The sequence below is a fragment of the Maniola jurtina genome, chromosome 22 (genome assembly GCF_905333055.1).
Source record: "Maniola jurtina chromosome 22, ilManJurt1.1, whole genome shotgun sequence".
Taxonomy (NCBI): domain Eukaryota; kingdom Metazoa; phylum Arthropoda; class Insecta; order Lepidoptera; family Nymphalidae; genus Maniola; species Maniola jurtina.
This window is the reverse complement of record NC_060050.1, coordinates 6,148,343-6,167,298: the sequence shown is the minus strand read 5'-3', so window position 1 is coordinate 6,167,298 and position 18,956 is coordinate 6,148,343. Positions and strand designations below refer to the sequence as shown.

The window sequence follows — 18,956 nt, the reverse complement described above, 5'->3', positions numbered from 1 at the left end:
TTCCATCTTTTTACACAAATTCTCACGGCCACCTGCCCGATTTCTATAGAAAGTTTTTGAATAAATAGTAGGTATACCTAGTAAGTAAATTTATTTATTAGGTATTTTGCTACCTTTACATTTAATATAGTTAGCTTGTAGCTATACGTCAGTACTCGTTGCTTCGTAATATTAGGTAGCATTTTCCGACCTATCTACTTTGTAATAGTTCTAAAGGCCTTCTGTCTTCTCAAAGAAGATAGGAAGCTTGATTCTCACCTCAGGATCAATGATTAGAACTTCGCTGCTCTTCTCCGTGACGCCGATGAAGGAGTAGATGATGTGAGTGCACAGATCAACAGGTATGTCTTCGATGCCGTATCGACCCACTCCCGGCCGGTACACCGCCCAATTGCTGAAGTAGCATACTATACGCGCTCTGCTGTCCGTTGCTGGAAAACATATACAAAATTAACATGTTTTTCTTTTTAATTTTAAAAAAGAATATTAGCAATGCTAATCATGACTAATACTCCCTCTCCCCTCCAATTAAGCGTAAAGCTTGTGCCAGGAGTGCAAAGGTGAAGTGGCAAAAAGCGGGGCACAGCGTATTTCGAAGAACCACTAGACGTTAGGCATTAGGTCCTAGGGTGCTGGAATGCCGATCTCACACAGGAAAACACAGCTTTGACAGACCCGTTCACTAGATAGGCAGACAAGACGGTTATGCAGAGAGAGAGAGAGAGAGAGAGAGAGAGAGAGAGAGAATAATAAATAACAGCATCAATATCTATCAAGTTTTTTTTTTAAAAATTGTTTAACTTACATTCAACATAAGTTAATGCAACCAGGACGGCCAACGTGGATAGTAACAATCGCATTCTGACCTGTAAAGAAGAAAAATAATAATAAAAACAAGGGAAAAACATTTTACTAAAGACAAAAAGTTACAATAAAGGAACACTTATTTTAATTAATAAATAGATATATATTTTCGAGGCCTAATTTAGGAGTTTTGCTATCTGAATGCTTAAAAAATATGAAGATTAGGTACTTAATTAGTCCTTCATCAAAATAATAGCAACACGAAGATGTGAATGAAGTTAAAGAGTGAGTAGACAATGTCTTCTAGGTAAACGCCTCCTATCTTAATCGAAATTCATCACTTTCCATCAGATGTGATTGTGGTCAAGCTTGTGCATATACATAATAATATGCACAAATATAATATGCATACAATATTATAATATTATAATAATAAGTGCATAAAAGAAATTTAAAAAAGTTTTCTACTATATCTAGGTAAAAATGGCATTTCAGTTTTCGATGATGGTATTGAATTTATCATCATTTTCTATGAAAATTAATATATAATAATAATAAAACAGAACTATTTGTAGTTTTTTTCCCTCTCTCGTCTGGCTTTTACAATGATTAGCCAATGTCAAGTTTATAGTTATTTGTAACAAGTTAGCTAAACTATACAAGGATGGACCCCGTCTGTACCGGCGCTCGCCGACATACGCACGGTACCTACCTACCACCCCCTTAGAGCGCCTTCCAGTCAGTTTTAACAAAAAAAAAAAACACTCCAAAAGTTACAACACGCGCGCCAGCAAACGCCACCACAGACGAAGTCCACTATTTGTGGTACGCATTATTATAAAGAAATATTAATATTATTATAGTTAATAGAATCACTAGTTCAATCAGTATTTTTGCTAATGAGAAGAAACTGATTAACATTCGGAGTAGGAACGATCCAAGTTAACTAAGTAGGTACTTAGTTCTTTGTACAATTCAATTATTGTTCCCTCCACCGAGAACAGTCAAGTCGATACGCTTAACTTATCAGCCTAGATCGCAGCAAGTAAAACTTAGTTGTTTCCTAACAAATAAAAGATTTTCAACTCAATTTACGTTTGATTTTATTTGATCTGGGACTTTTAGAGCCCGAGAACACCCGAGAAGGCTAATTAATTATTATTAATAGCTTTTATATCTTATATACATATAGGGGAATTATGAGTCTAATATCATAACAGTTACAGGTATTATAAAAATAATTATTTTACTGTATTTCCCTGAGCTCCATAAACTCCTAAATAGATATTTTTGCTAACTCATTTCAGTAGAATCTACTTTCCGAAGTGATGATAGAGTTTAACGTGCTTAGAAGCAAGTTTCCTACGTGAAAAAAATATAGGTTTACCGTGACGGGAGGGTCCCTCCCTCCAAGTTGACGTAAAAGAATAGGTATAGGTACGCGCCGTTGTACCACAGAGGAAAACGGAATCTGTGGTTGTACGGAGGAATCTAGCCTTTGTAGGTATGCGCTGATTTTGGAACCTCCACTATTTGAAACTCGTTTAAAACTTTTAAAAGGCATGAAATTCAATTTTGCTGTGACTCTACCATACCGCAAAGAACATACAATTTAGGTAAGTACCTACTCTAGGGAGCTCAACCGACAGTCAAGTGGTACGTACACTAAGGTATAGTTAGATCATAGACTTAGAATTTTTTCGCTACCTAAGCCTATGAGTTTGATGGTTTGAGAATATAAATCAGTCTATCTCTGGATTACCAAATTCAATAACATTAGTTCTGCGGTTTAGCTAGGAATAGGCCAAACAAAAAGACAGACATAATATTATGAACAGAAAGACAAACGTACTTATTAGATTTTTTTTATCATTAGGTTATTTATTTACCTTCTTCAAGACCGCATCAATGTCAAGCTAAAACAATAACATAAACGATACTGTAATAAAAATATCTAAATACAAGTACCTACAATAAAATGTTATTAACAATAAATTACGATAATATTCCTTTATATGGTAGGAATATCAAATAAAAATCTACAGATATAAAAGGTAATTATATCGATTGTATAACGTATTGAAAGGGCAAACAGCACCAACAATGAGACGCTGAGCAAACACCATGAACATTATTTGTGTTGGTCCAACGTATCGGATGTGGATTGTGTTGACGCTACTTATGAATTAATGTATTTACCTATTAATTAAAAGAAGAAACTGATTCACTGACATATCAATTTATTTACAGCTCAAACTGTCTAGAAATTAATTGTATAAGCCCTGGTAGGTGGGTATATCTATCCAATGAGGGGATCAAATAGAGGCTGAAAGTTTTTAGGATAATCCGTCATAATCTTATAATAATTATGAAAATTGATAAGTATTTAGTTTTCTTATAAAAATGAAGAAATACGTGTTCTACGATTCTCTAAAGTTTCACCCAGGTTAAAACGAAAGTCCTTCATTTTACAAGTTTTTGTTTCAGGATTTTTAGAAATTCCAATTCATCCCCTAAAGATTATCAAAAATTTTATAAGGCGATTAGTTACCAAATAGAATACCGATATCATTGAAATTTTTCCTCTCATCACTAATACAGTTCCTATCACTATGCATATCATAAATGCGAAAGTGTGTTTGTATATTGGTTTGTCCTTCAATCTCGTCGCAACGGGGCAACATAGGCTACTTTTAATCCAGGAAAATCAAAGAGTTCCCACGGGATTTGTAAAAACCTAAATCCACGCGGACGAAGTAGTATGTTAATTAAATTAATATGCTAGTAGCATATATTAATTTAGTTTCGAATGAAGTCAAGAGCGGGTCAGTAGGCGGACAGATGTGGAACGGTACCGTAGCATGGTCCCGTTACTCTACATAATATGAACTACAAGTTTGTTGTTGCTCAGAGCGTATGTTAGGGCTGTCACATTTTTTGAGCAACAAATTCACTGTGTAAGCAGGCACAACGATATCATACTCTTTTTTTTTTTAAATTATATAGACTAGCGCTTGGCTGCAATCAGACCTGCTAGCAAGTGATGATGCAGCCTAAGATGGGGCGCGCTTGCCTAGAAGTTGCCTATTCACTCTTGACTTGAAGGTACTCATATTATAGGTGGAAGGGAAAACTGATGCCGGAAGGGCGTTCCATATCCTAGCTCTATACAACTTGAATAATTTTCACTTAAGTATAGTAGTTTTTACATTTTGTGAGGACTAATACAGCTAAGTGACTTTTTTGTAGCATTACATTATTATCGGTAGTGTGAGAAAAAAATCTCCGACGATGTTTCCGGAAAGTTCTAGTTAAAATAAGGAAGAAGATATTGAACCCAATATAAAACTTTCTAATAATGTAGGAGGATAAGTATGACAGTAGTTTCATCTGCATACCCATGTTCAACCATTATTTTATTGTCATGTGTGGCAACCCTATACGTTAGAAATTTCTATGGCGCTTCGTCGCGATGGTTCTCGGCATTAAGTTAATGCATCTCTTAGATAAAACTTTATAAATAGTATTGAAATTTCCAACTTTATAACTAACTAGGGCCGCTTTCGCCAGTGCTGAACGAAATACTCGTATGTTTCCATCTGGAATAATGTAACAACCTACCTTTCAAAATATGGTATAAAAAAATTCAATTACTTAGGTGGCTTCCAAGATTACAAATATAAAAATTTAATTAGCAAAGCATACGAGAGTCTATATCATTCACACGAGAGCTTTTTTAACGTCCGTTAAAAAAGCGTTCAAATAGAACAAATGCATTCCCAAGTATCCGTTCACATCAACGCTTTTTTATCGCGCACTTTGTATTTTCAGCGCAACGCCGGGTCTTAACGCAACGCTTTTTTAACGCTCGTGCGAATTAGGGCATACTGTCGAGTTAAAACAAATAGATTGATCGTCACTGGATTTCAAAGTTTATTTAATTTAATCAACTATGCAAATGTATTCAAATTAGGCTCGTATCACAGAGTGCGTGTTTGTCTAAAAGTACCCGTTACTAATATAATCAGGGCCCGTTATAAAGAGCTATATATTTGAGCCATTTGAGCTAACTAACTTGCCCCAACCGCATGGATGGCCATATAGATATTATATATTTTATATGTATAGGAATGAGATAAACGTAATATTACATCTCCATATTACTTGCTGGCGTGGTGGACAATGGCGAAACACTTTTCATTCAGAGTGGAGACCCATGCTTAGTAGTGATCCAGCGATGAGCTGATGATGATGATGATGATAAGTACATCTCCTAGATCATTTAATTCAATTAGTAGGTACAGCTATAAAAGGGCTATTTTAAACAAAAATCGTGTTCTATGAGAGTTGAGACTATTAAAATTAGTAAGACACGGGACGACAAATTGTAATCAAAAATTTATGTACGCAATGATCGCTTTCTAGCGCGTAGTAGGTACTAAGTACATATAAGTAACTAGATGATGCCCGCGACTTCATTCGCGTGGATGTAAGTTTTTTAAAATTCCCGTGGGAACTCTTTGATTTTCCGGGATAAAAAGTAGCCTATGTGCTAATCCAGGGTATAATCTATCTCCATTCTATATTTTAGCCCAATCCGTCCAGTAGTTTTTGCGTGAAGGAGTAACAAACACACACACACACACACACACACACACACACACACACACACACACACACACACACACACACACACACACACACACACACACACACACACACACACACAACTTTCTCCTTTATAATATTAGTGTGATTGTCTTAGATACATCTGAAAACCATGAATTTGTGGTTACATCACAAAAAAAAAAAAATTGTTTCGTTTTTTAAAGTAAGATAACTATATCAAGTGGGGTATCATATGGGCTTTACTTGTACATTCTAAAACAACTATTTTTTAATTTATCGAGCAAAATGTCGGAAAAAATACCCGAGTACGGAACACTCGGTGCGCGAGTCTAACTCGCACTTGGCCATTTTTTTATCAATCAATGAAATGAATACAAAATATATAAAGTATTACGCAATGCAATGGTTTTATTATTTAAGACAACGGTTTCAGTTTAAACCACACAGATAAAATTTAGATGCGATAGTTGGCGCTGTCGTCATAAAAGATACACTGCAATCTTGAGAATTGGTACCCTTCATTTTATATCGTCAATAAACTCTTGCACTAGTGGAACGTTTGCATACAGAATAAAGTTGGAAGATGGCAGAATATTTTTGTCTAGAAGATGTCTAGACTGATAGTAAGTACTATCTTCAATCCGAAATACCTAGGCACCTACCTAAAAATATTGTAGGTACAATATTAGGAGCTTACTCAAAATTGGGATACGAAAATAAGATTGTAGTTCACAAGTGTACACGAAAGCACTTGATTGTGAAAAGTTGCGTGTCCGCTTTCTAAGCGTAGGACCTCCGAATAGGGGCGCCAGCCAGGTAACCTCCCAGTGTGCCTGGATGCTGCTGGTCCCTTTTAGATGCGTCCGAGGGGGAGAACAGTGTTCGGGCCGGTGCGCCTCGGTAACATGGCTAATAATTTATCTTTGGAGATATTGTTGGCTATGGCTAACGACCTGGCAGGGGGGGAACTTTCTCCGCGTGTCCCTCTGACTAGCAGAGGGCACAGTGGACGAAGCGGAGGATGGGACGCGGGCGACGTGGCTGGCTGGGTCGCGGTTGTTTGCTTCGGCGTTCCCGTGACCCAGTCGCCAGGCGACGCGCAGTAGCGCCGCTGGGGTTTAGTGGGTATTCCGGTCGCCTCTCGGCCGGCGAGTCCCACATACCCTCCCTCAGCTGGCTGGCTGCCTCACGGCTGGCTGGCTAGCTTCCGGGGAGGATGCGTAAATGCATTCCCTAGCGTCAACAAAAAAAAAAAAGGACCTCCGAATAAAACTTATCCACTTAACTACTTGTTGTTATTTTTCTTTTTAAAAATGTCTTGTATAATATGATCTAGTTTCACGGGTTTTTCGCAATATGGCGAAGTATATTTTATTTTTCTGGAGAGGCTTTAAGTCAGAATATTATGAGCAAATTACACTTAATCAGTGATTAAGATCAAGGGGTTAATTAGACGACCGCTTAAAATTGCGTTTTCAAAATTGAAAACTTACTGTGATTCAAACGCAAATGGGCAATTTGGTTGGTACTGAGTAGTAGGCAAATTGGACAGATGCACTTTCAAGCGAAACATCAGCTTTTGCATCACATTTTAGATGATTAGAAAAAATCCTGTGGCGATACAAACCTTCTTTATCAAAGTTTTTTCCATAATATTATATGTATTTTTTTTTAATTGTTTGTTAATTACTAGGTATACAAATCATACTAACGTGGAATGGTGCCAAGAATTACTGGCGCGCATACATTCCGCGCTGAACAGCCAAGCTGATCCTTTGCGTAAAAAATGGATCAGTCCTTCTGTCATCAGATGAGGCTATTAACCGGGGTGAAATATCTCGTAATTTTTTGCGCAGTGTGTGTAGTTTAAATTTCTTTCCAAGTGTATTTTCCGAGGCAATTCTGGAAAGTACCTACTAGGTAATAGAAATCTTGTTAGAATAAATTGTGACCAATTTTTCTACAATAGAAAAATACAATAGAAATAATGAAAATCTGATGCCATGGCGCACCAAATATTGCGGCAAAGTAGGGATTGTCCCGACGTATTTATTATGCGTTAGGAAAATAATATAACTTGGATGATTTTTGGGGTTCCGTACCGAAAGCATAAAAACGGAGCCCTATTAACAGGGCTCTCTCCGTCACTTTTCCATACAATCGTAGTTTTGGAGACATATTCTAGAAACTAATATCTGTGCCTGTTGTGTTTTAGATTTTTCTAAAATATGTAGTTTCAAAATTACAGGAGCTCATAGATTTGTATGTGAATTTTTAAGACCGCGTAACTTTAAAACCGAATATTTTAACAGAAATCTGGTAAACCACAGACATAGATATTAGTTTCTAGAATATGTCTGCAAAATTTCATGGACTTTGGTTGATTAATATTCAAATGAAATTGAAACTACGTTCGTATGGAGCGAGTGACGGAGAGACCCCTCTTAATGTCACTCTGCTGTCTGTCTGTCCGCGTGTCAAAGGTCTCTAGCTCGTAGACGAAATGAGTCACAAATCTAAAATTTTGGTACCGACTGAACTTTCAGTGACAAAGTTGCCTGCGTTCCACACAACTTTGTCGCTAAGGCATTCATCAATAGTACCTAATTATACAATTACTTAAAATAATAATACACGATGTTAAAATTTGTGTAATGCAGGGTAGACGTTCTAGTATTAGGTACCTCTACTCAAAAGTACCAAGTCCACAGTTAACTTTCGAGATCCTGGTTTCTGTGTGAAACATTGTGGTAGGCTTAGAGATATCAAATAAAGTTGCTAAGGCTACGTCTTGTTTGCAGCTCCAAATAATACAGGAATAGAATAACTAATAAACCAAACCACAGCTCGATTCAAAGCACCTGACGCTTTCAATATTGCCTTTCATTGTTCCCTTTGTTATTGCTGGCTTGCTAATAAATATCCCGTTTGTGAACTCAAATATAGAGGAAAATGTGGTTCTTGCTGTGGAAAATAATGATTTCTCTAAGTAATTGACAGGGCCTTAGTAAAGCTTAGTGAAATAGAGTAAAGTGTAGCTTAGTTATATGACAACGCGTATCAATTGTTTACAATTGTTAAGCATTGTTGACCCAAGTCTATAATTGGATGGGTGACCGACTTTACAGATCCGAATTTGGCCTTTTCATTTTCTACGTACTTTGGAAAGAACTTCAAGCAATTCTCGGTCTTTATTATAATCTCTAACATCTGATGATTCTAAAAATCTGTGGAATGACCTGGGAGCACACCGCATTATTATCCTGAGAAAATTCCTACCATTATGTTATTAATAAAAAAGATCACAACCTGCAGCAGTGAGGAATACGAAACATAGACAGAGTAAAGCTTAGTAGGTAGGTAGTTTAATAGTCTATAGTACCTACTGAATGTTTTGAATGGAGAACGAACAATTGCTGTGAAAGTTATGTGCATGACAGTTGCGTACCTAGGACTTTTCTAAAGACTTGTAGTTAGTAGGTAGACTAGGTATCAGTGTATTGCAAAAAACGGTATTGTAATATTTTTACATAAGAAAGTGCATAACTACACCAATACTAAAAAATGCCCGCAACTTCGTCCGCGCCGATTTAGGTTTTTAAAAAATCCTAAAGGAAATGTTCTATTTTCATAAAAAGTAGCCTATCTTATACTATTTGATCATTGTTAATTAGGTATAATGTTTATTATCAATGTTGATCTGAAAAAACAAAATAAGAATGTCGGCAAATAAAAGACATCGTCGGCGTTATACGACGAGATCAAAGGCGCCTGACTACTGTATCTCCTTATACTGTGGTATCTTTGCCTTCTCAACGGGATGCAAAGCGGAAGTTGCAGTGAATCACACTAATATAATATTATAAAGGCGAAAGTTTGTATGTATGTGTGTGTGTGTGTGTGTGTATGTTTGTTACTCCTTCACGCAAAAACTACTGGACGGATTTGGTTGAAATTTGGAATGGAGATAGATAATATCCTGGATTAGCACATAGGCTACTTTTTATCCCGGAAAATCAAAGAGTTCCCACGGGATTTCGACAAACCTAAATCCACGCGGGCGAAGTCGCGGGCATCGGCTAGTAGGGCATATTATTGGAAGAACATTGGGGTCACAAGGTGCTGGAATGGCAACCTCGCACAGGAAAGTACAGCGTTAGCAGACCTCCCATCAGGTGGACAAACGACATCAAACAAGGTGCAGGGAGTCGCTGAATGCTGGCGGTGCAAGATCGTGGCTTGTGAAAGCCTATAAAGGAGAATTACTTCCAGTAGCAAACGACTATCGATTGATAATAACGACTTTGATTTGATTTTTTGATAAGTTTTTTTTTGAAATCTTATGAGAAACTTCAACTTTTTGATTTGATAAAATAAAATTTGATTTAATTTGATGCACTTCGTACGTATTCGTATATAAACATTATATGTATATATGCACTAGTTTTCCTCATTGGCGGTCATTGTCTTGGCCGCGGCTGCCAATGGTCATTCAATCAGTATTCCAGTCAGCCTAGAGTTTGATTACTTCGAAACATTGAACTTTTTAGTGTCAATAAATTACTAGTTTGTTAGAAACCTAGAAGAAAGTAAAATAAACTCGCCTGTTTAATTTTCCTTTTTAGGGTACTGTAGTAAATCAAAGAACCGAACAAAGAAGAAAACAAAGATCTCTAATCTGTTCGAAGTTATGTGCGTTTTAAGCAATTAAATACCACTTGCTTTTTTGGTGAAGGAATATCGTAAGGAAACCATGCCTGAGCTGAGTTCTCCATAATTTTCTCCAATATGTGTAAAGTCTGCCAATCCGCACTCGTCGGACATTCTCATTCTGAGAGGAGACCCGTAACTCAGAAGTGAGCCGGCGGCGCGGCGGGGCGTGACGATAGGTTCATGATAGTGATATGAATCGTTAGGTACATGATAACAGCAGGGGTCAAGTGTTTGAATTTTATCTGTTATCTATTAAATCAATGAAACTTGTGTAAAGTCGTCAAGATTTTACAATAAATAAGTACCTACTCGAAGATAACGGTCAAATCCTTCTCGACAGGTACAATGAAGACCCTGTCCTCTAGTAATTAAATTCGACACTTTGCTTAGTATTAATCTCTTAATTTATTCTAATCTAATCCACTTCAAAGTCTAAGAGTTTTAAGTGACTCCATTAATACAATTTGTTGTAACGGTATTTATATTTGGAATAAATTAAATCTTGAATCACTGCGACAGAAACAGTTTGCTGTGAATATAATATAGACACCGAAGACCAATTTGATTACCGACATATTATTAGTTTATTTATAGAAATAGAAAGTTTCTTTATACAAACATAAACTTTATCAAATTGATCGAATCGTCACTGAATCTACCACGGTTCGGAATGCCCTTCCCAGATTGATTTTTCTAATTTAGATAAAATATAAGTAGGTACTTTTCATATAGTTGGTATATCAAAATTCCTTCAGAATATCTACATGCCTACCTAAGTTTATTTACGTATACTAAGTAGGTATAATTCTAGGTATGAACATGAGTGAAAAGTAGACAAAATGTAAAACTTTTTACAGGGTTGTACGATATGTGATGATTGTACTGTTTTTCACATTATGTTCTTCTTAATTATATTATTGCACGTCATACTTGGGAGGTACACTGTTACCAAAAATATTGTGACACTACTTCGCGTGTATTTTCACGATAAAGAAATGAAGTAGAATTTAGCTTTATCTTTTTACAATATTATTTTTATGTATGATAATTGATTACCTATTCAGTCGCTATGCAGTACGCAAAAGACTTTTTTCTTCAAATTTTAATTACAGTTGTCTTAAAAAGGAGACACTGAATAAGTAGTATGATTTTATTTATTAGTCCAGGTGTCCCTGAGGTCAGTTGAGCTGCCACAATAGTGGACACGCGCGGCATACAAATAGACCTGGTGAGTTCACCTAACTGGTGTCGTTATCCTTTGTCAACTAAGGTCACCGACCGAAAGGGAAACCTTTGTAACCTAAACTATGATAACTGCATACATATTTAAAACCTGAAAGTGCGAGTTGAAGTCACGTGGTGAGGGTTCCGTATGATGAAAATTTAAGTTTGTATGCACAATATTGAGAGATTTATCACGTTATTTAAAGACTTAACTAACGGCTAAGGAAACAACTCAGGCTTCAGGATGGTTATTACAAACCAAATATTAATTCGAACTTTCGCAAGATAAATGAGAAAACTAATAAACTTGTATATAAGTAATTAACTGATGCAGAGCAAAGACATAATAATTGGTATTTGGCGTGACATCGCGTGACATCTGTGCGTGTCGTGTTTTCTTCACCGTGTCACGATAAAGACAGGAAGATTACTTGGTCTTGTCTTGATAACAGTTAGATACAAATACGATACCCTGGATATACTCGCTACATGACGGAGACTTGGGAAACCAGGCAGTGGACGCACTAGTTAGCAAGGACACTGGAGGTGACAGGGTCAGAACCCATCGTACCCATACCCTTCAGTGAGTATGAAACCTAGTTGCATGAACTCACTCAAAAAGCCACCACTCTAACAAATGGTACTGAGTGGCAAGCCAAAGACCTTTTCTCTAGCATGGACCAACGCTAAACTAAAAAACTAAACTACTCTGCCTGGATAGAAGTAAACTCAGGAACAGGAACTTATAACAGGCCATTAAAGGAACATCTTTTCATTACAGGAGTCTCCGACAGTCATCTGGGCATGACCTGCATGGAGGTAAATGGAACACTGACGCACGTGCACGGCTGGCAGACCAAACCAAGTTCCCCAGCTTCGCTCCTAAAGCTCTCAGCATCCTGGGCGGTCTACTTGACTACTAGAGCGAGCTTGGATAGCTGGAGTGACTACTCTGGGAGACATTGCACACGCAACCAAATGGAAGAAGCAACAGAAGATAGTTGGACAATAATATAGATCAATACGTTCCGTCGCTAAAAAACCAGTTAAGTGCGAGTCGGACTCGCGCACCGAGGGTTCCGTACTCGGGTATTTTTTTCACAGACAGGCAGACAGACAGACAACAAAGTGATCCTATAAGGGTTCCATTTCTCCTTTTGAGGTACGGAACCCTAACAAAGCCGACCCGATGTAATTTCTACATAATATTAAACTGTAGGTATACTCAGCTTGATCGGCAAAACCGCCAGGGTTTATTCGAGCCCGGGTTTGCTTATACAGTTGATTCTTTGCCCGGTTCTGCCGCCTAAAACCGAATGGCAATCGTCAAAGTAGGTATGTGCGACCCGGCGTGGCCAAGCGGTCTTTTTTGAGCATTCATCTACATAGTTAATTGATCCAATTGTAGCTACCGTCCGGCAGTGCCGGGCTGACTTCTGTGCCCAACTCTTCATTTTTTCCACACAATTTTTTTTAAAGAATATTACCCATGCTAATCATGACTAATACTCCCTTTTCCCCTCCAATTGAGCATAAAACTTGTGCCAGGAGTAGGTACGACAATAGTGCAACGGGTGAAATTTGAACCGCCGACCTTTCGGAATTCAGTCCGCTCCTCAACCGTTAAGCTACCGGGGAAATGTAGAAAAAATGTATGAAAATACTTTATGTATTCAGGCTAAAACGCAGTTTAGTTTGAAATATTTCAGAAAAGACGCGTTCGAAGCTCATTTCTCATGTGATGGTCAGAACGTTTACTCAAAAAAAAAATATATGTTTTTGGATTGTTAACATTACTACTTACCTATCTAGGTATATCATATTTTCGTGTCTTGCCTAGCGCTACATGGCACGGAAATTCCGTCACCGATCTTTCGCGTCGGAGCTTTTCTATATTTTATACAATTCACTACTATCGGGCACACAATGCCAAATAACCGATCTTTGGCATGTGTAGCCAACGCTTTCGGTAGATTTGATGTAACACAAGTGTAAATTAAAAATTTATAACACCCCCGACAAGTGTAGGTTCAGTAACTAGAAAAGAGCTGATAACTTTCAAACGGCTGAACCGATTTTCTTGGATTATAGCTAAGAACACTCTTGATCAAGCCACCTTTCAAACAAAAAAACTAAATTAAAATCGGTTCATTAGTTTAGGAGCTACGATGCCACAGACAGATACACAGATACACAAACTTATAACACCCCTCTTTTTGGGTCGGGGGTTAAAAATATAGTCGGGTTCCTCAGCAGAAAATCGGCGACGGAATTTTCACGCAATGAAGCGTTAACCCTATTCTTATTAGAGTTGTAAGCTGAAGGCTCTGAGAGCTCAGCGCATTATTATTCCCAAGAACATCCCCACCATTATGTAATTAATTATCATTAATCATAATATTAGAGTGCAGAATCACGCCTCGTCTTTCAGCAGGCGAATTATATCGCAGAAAGATATATTATAGGATGGGTTGTAATGGGTTGTAATAAGACGTTTATTTTGTCCCTTGAGCCTAATGAGAAAATTAATAGAGTTGTAGTCCTACCCTGTGGTTGTAGCTTCAGTAAGTAAATCTTCATTTTATTTATTATCTACCTACTAATTCTACCTATATCAAGCTCTTATAGGTACCAAAGCTAGGTTATGCTCACGACTTCGTCTGCGTGGAATACACACATTTCAAACCCATGTCCCTTGTAGTACGAGCTGTGCTCGTCAATCAATCACCGTCACCTTCAGCCAATCAGTCAGTCAGTCACTTTTACCTTTTATATATTTAGATTAGCTTTTTAGATTAAAGTCTGATCCTCAAAATCCTTTCTTAGTGGAAGGTCTATATTATGTAAAGAGAAATGCAAAAAATTGTCAAGTTTCAAAATTTAGGGATTTTAACTGTAGGTACGTTAAAATCAGTAAGTTTCTTCTTTTATATCTACGTTTTATAGTATAGGTACTATGCGTGTCATTTTTGCGTGACGACGTTTTTGCTCCCACGGCGTTTACGGAACGTACCTATCTAATAATATTATTTATTTATTTTATTATATTTTTTATAATATACCTAATAATATAAGATATAATGTTAAGAATAACGTTAAAAATAAAAAAATATATACATATTAAGCGTCCTTGACTTAACAATCATTAATAATTTTAATTGCTTTATTATTAATTTTGTCTCATCAAAATGTCACTACCAAATGATATAAATTTTATAGAACACCTGCCCAATTAAAATATACCTACTAGGTATATAAACTGGTGACCGCAAATAAATATAATAGGTACCTATGTATATAATAGCTTTTAATTTTTATTCAACTTCCCGAACAGTGCAGTAACATCGTAAAATGAAATTCACACGGAATACCTACCTATATTATAGTAATAAAAGCTTATATTTTGAGTCCCTTCCCTTTTCTATAAGAATGTTCATTTCAATCACCCTTACGAACAATGCACAAAATGTATAGATACATAATTTTTATGAAAAATATTAAAGTAGATATTTCATAAACGGACGCCACTTTCATTTTAAAATTCAAGAGTAATAAAAAATCCTTGTGCATTTTATAGTTAAATTATATTAAACTGGTATCTTTTTATGATGCAGTTTGTAAGGTTTAATCAAAAAAGGTTTATTAAATAATGTTCTAAAAATACACTAAAGCACGGTTATTTTGTTTATACATGCAGTCATAAAATAAATAAAAAATGAATAGAGTCAAAATAAATAAAAAATGAATAGACCTGTAGTGCACAATCTCTAAACTAATCTTTAGATGAAGACATTTATAAATGTATTAATACCCCTTATTAAATGCTCCATGCGGAAAAATATATCACTGATTAGCATTAAGAGCTTTTTTGTTTTATTTAATAAAAAAAATTTAGTGTAGAGATACAGTCCTAACTAAATTAGGCGCTGTGTGGTCTAATCTACTATATAAAAATAAGTCGGGTTTTCCTTCCTGACGCTATAACTCCATAACGCACGAACCGATTTCCACGGTTTTGCATTCGTTGGAAAGGTCTCGGGCTCCGTGTGGTTTATAGCAAAGAAAATTCAGGAAAAATTTCAACAGAAAAGCGTGAAAATCTTTTTTCATAGCATGTACTACAAACCAAGTGGCGAAACGGAGTTCGCCGGGTTTGCTAGTAATAAATATAATTCAACTTTTGAAAGAAGGATCAAAGCGATCGCGTCTGTCTACGCGTTTACGCAATTATTTCAAAATATAAAAATATTTTTGACAGAAAAATAAACTTTCTTTGACTGTTGCATCGAAAAGTAACTTTACCCTGAATCACAGTTTAATTGTTAAAGCCGAAAAATATTTAAAAAAATAAGGATAAGCTCCAAGTGTAAAATAACCACATTTTGGAAATTCGCGAAAATGTATGCACGTGGGTAAAAAAAAATTGCGATACTCACGGCTGTGACGGCCCGACGTCGTGCGTGTGTTTGCGCGCGCTTCGCACTGCACCACGGTTTTATGCGCGAGCGCATCCAGACGCCGGGGTTAAAGGGTGTGTAAAATTTAATCCTTAGATTTTTGAGGGATAAATTGAACAACTACTTTTTGCCTGACAACACCTGACAGGTAATGTTTTTAGGTATATGTACCTAGGTTTGTAAGTATTTATAAATTGTATAGTAAAAAAAATTGACATCACCTGTAATCTATTGGGTTCATCATTCATCTCTCTCTCCCTAAATATAAATTAGGAATTAAGTACATCTTGTCAAAAACTGACTACCTAAACTATACCTACACTAGTCGATTTTATTTGTAGGAATATAGTTATGAAATGGGTTTCATTGGGGACAGTTAAGGTTTGAGTGTTTTATATATGTATTGCCTGTCATTTAAGTATTGTATTGTGTGTTTCCATAAAATAAATTCAATTAAATCATCATCATCATCACCAATCGACTATTTAACACAGGTCTCTCATCAGAATAAAAATGGCCCATTTTAATAAATTAGGTGGTGTTAGATTAGTCTTAGTAGAGGGAGTAACACTAGATGCGTAATTCTGGTTTTTTTAATGCAGGGGTTGTAGAGACCCATAAAATAAAAGCGGCTTAATTCAGACTTTAAACGTAATATAACTACCTATATAAAGAGTAGACCGCAAGTTTTTTTGTTCAATAAACTCATAGAAAAACCTTTGGTTTAAAATATGCTTACATAGGAGACTTTTATAAATTACACAAAAATCATGAATTAACTAAGTAAAGGTAAAAAAAGATAAGTATGAAGATTCGCTCTTATTCTAAACACCGATACTTACGTATACTTCGAAACTACCTTATATTTATAATTTGTATTCATGACCTTCTATATATTGTATAAGTTCTGTAAAAACCTTTTCATTAGATCTCTCACACACTAAACTCTTCAAAGAAAACACACAAGTCATCCTACCATGTTATGAAATTGTCCTCAAATCGTGTACTAGAACACTTCCCCTATCTTATCTTAAAGAAAAACAATTCAAATTAACAAGTGTTTCACATCATAATTATAACACTTATGAAATCTCTCATTACAAAGAAAATCATAATTATTTATGTAACTTGACAGCACGCTCTATCTAACTTCACTTATTTAGTTCAAAATTAAAAAGATTTTAAATATTTCAGACGAGAACTCAATCTATTTTACATATCAAATATTTGACCGTGTTTGATATTTTTATGAGATTACTGATTTATTATATCACCTAGCTCCTATCATTTGGATGAGAGAGAGTAGGTATATTTTTTGCAACTATGTCAAAAAAAGTTAAAGACATAAAAGCTGAAAGTTATTTCAAAAGCTGTGGAAAGTAGAGCATGGATACAAATTTATTTTGGATTCGTTTTAGTACTGTTATAAAAATACTTAAATTTTAGAACAGGCTGTATACTATGTGATTGATAAAGGCGCGGCGACAATCCCGAAAATGCATCTGTGGTACAAAGAGAGCTGGTCAACTAACGGTGCGCAAACCTGTATGAGATGTATTAATTTTACCATTTACACACTGTTTATTTACTTCATACCAGATAATATATATCCGCAACTTAATCCATGTATGGTACGCGACAGGTCGAGATGGCAATTGGGGTTGGGACGCCCCGCACACCCGCACAACCCCCCCGTTCACCCGCTGCAGGATAGCGTAGGTGACGTGCGTCCCCCCAACTCATATCCCGATTACCATCTCCACCTGTTGCATCCTATAGATGTAAAAGTATCCTATGTCCGTTCTCAAGCGTCTACCCCTTTGCCAAAATTTGTCAAAATCGGTTCAGGTTTTTAGGCTTGAAAATATTATAACGAACATATAAATTGATGGAAAAGCTGACAAAGTTTCGCAATTACTTATCCAACTGGCTGATGTCTGCGACTTCGTGCGCGTGGATTTAGGTTTTAAAATTCGGTGGAACTTTTTGATTTTCCAAGATGAAAACTTGAGGAAACCTGCATGCCTGAGAGTTCCCCATAATGTTTTCAAAGGTGTGTGAAGTCTGCCAATCTGCACTTGGCCAGCAGGGTGCCAAAACCTTTTCGTTCTAAGATAAGGCGCATGTATCCGGCGATGGGTTGATTATGATCATACCAAACGAGTTTGTACTTACACTCAAAAATACTGACCCAAAAATGCTAACCTAATGAATAGAATGTCACGAGGTTAATGTGCCCATGTGGCGTTATCTGCGCCTTTTCGATGAACAATGTCATTAACGATTCAGATGCACAATACCTAACTATGATTGACACGAGTACATTTGATTAGCTAGAGGTCCTGGGTTCGAATTTCGCTGTGAAAATTTGAAAGTGAAAAAGGCCTATCTCATCCTGCGAGAAAATAGAAAATACAAGCGGACAAAGTCCTGAACAACAGTTAAATCGTATAAAATACTAGATGATGCCTGCGACTTCGTCCGCGTGGATTTAGGTTTTTCGAAATCCCGTGGGAATCCTATGTGCTAATCCTGGGTATTATCCATCTCTATTCCAAATTTCAGCCAAATCCGTCCAGTAGTTTTTGCGTGAAAGAGTAACAAACATACACACACACACACACACACCCACATACATACAAACTTTCGCCTTTATAATATTAGTGTGATAGTGTGATTATGTTAATTTTGCCTCTGATAGTCTCTTAATCAACAACTACTCTGGCGTAACATGTGGATACTTACATTGAAAGTAAGAACTTCTCCATCTCTATTCCTGGTAGAGTCAAAACAAAAGTTATTTTGGTACAGACTTTCTTTGTAAATACTTGTTTGTATTGATGCCAGCTATTGATTGATAGGTAGGTACACTTTATATGCGTGGCCACAAAGTATTTTGCAAATAAAGTAAAATGGCGAACTAGTAGATAGGCCAAAATCTTCCAAGTCCTTTAAAATGATTCTACTAATAAAGGTACCTATAGGTAAAGTCTTTGAAAAAGTATTTTAATATAGGTACCCAATGAATACTCAGATGACTAAAGAAAGGATGATTCAGTTTCAATTCCACCAGTATAATTTAATTATAATGAAGCCTGTTCTTAATATTGAAGTTGTGATGGTACGGTG

General features: G+C 36.3%; 1 protein-coding gene across 1 annotated transcript in view; it reads right to left on the bottom strand.

The window, feature by feature from the left end:
- LOC123876669 (endochitinase) overlaps positions 1–16,767 on the bottom strand; it is a 35,689-nt gene extending 18,922 nt beyond the window's left edge. The window contains exons 1-4 of the mRNA XM_045922961.1: positions 16,745–16,767; positions 15,807–15,918; positions 806–866; positions 259–431 (exon numbers count right to left, since the gene is read on the bottom strand). Coding sequence (XP_045778917.1) covers positions 259–431; positions 806–866; positions 15,807–15,918; positions 16,745–16,752 — 354 coding nt within the window. The 5' untranslated portion in view covers positions 16,753–16,767. The remainder of the gene's footprint in view (positions 1–258; positions 432–805; positions 867–15,806; positions 15,919–16,744) is intronic.
- Between the last annotated feature and the right edge of the window lie 2,189 nt (positions 16,768–18,956).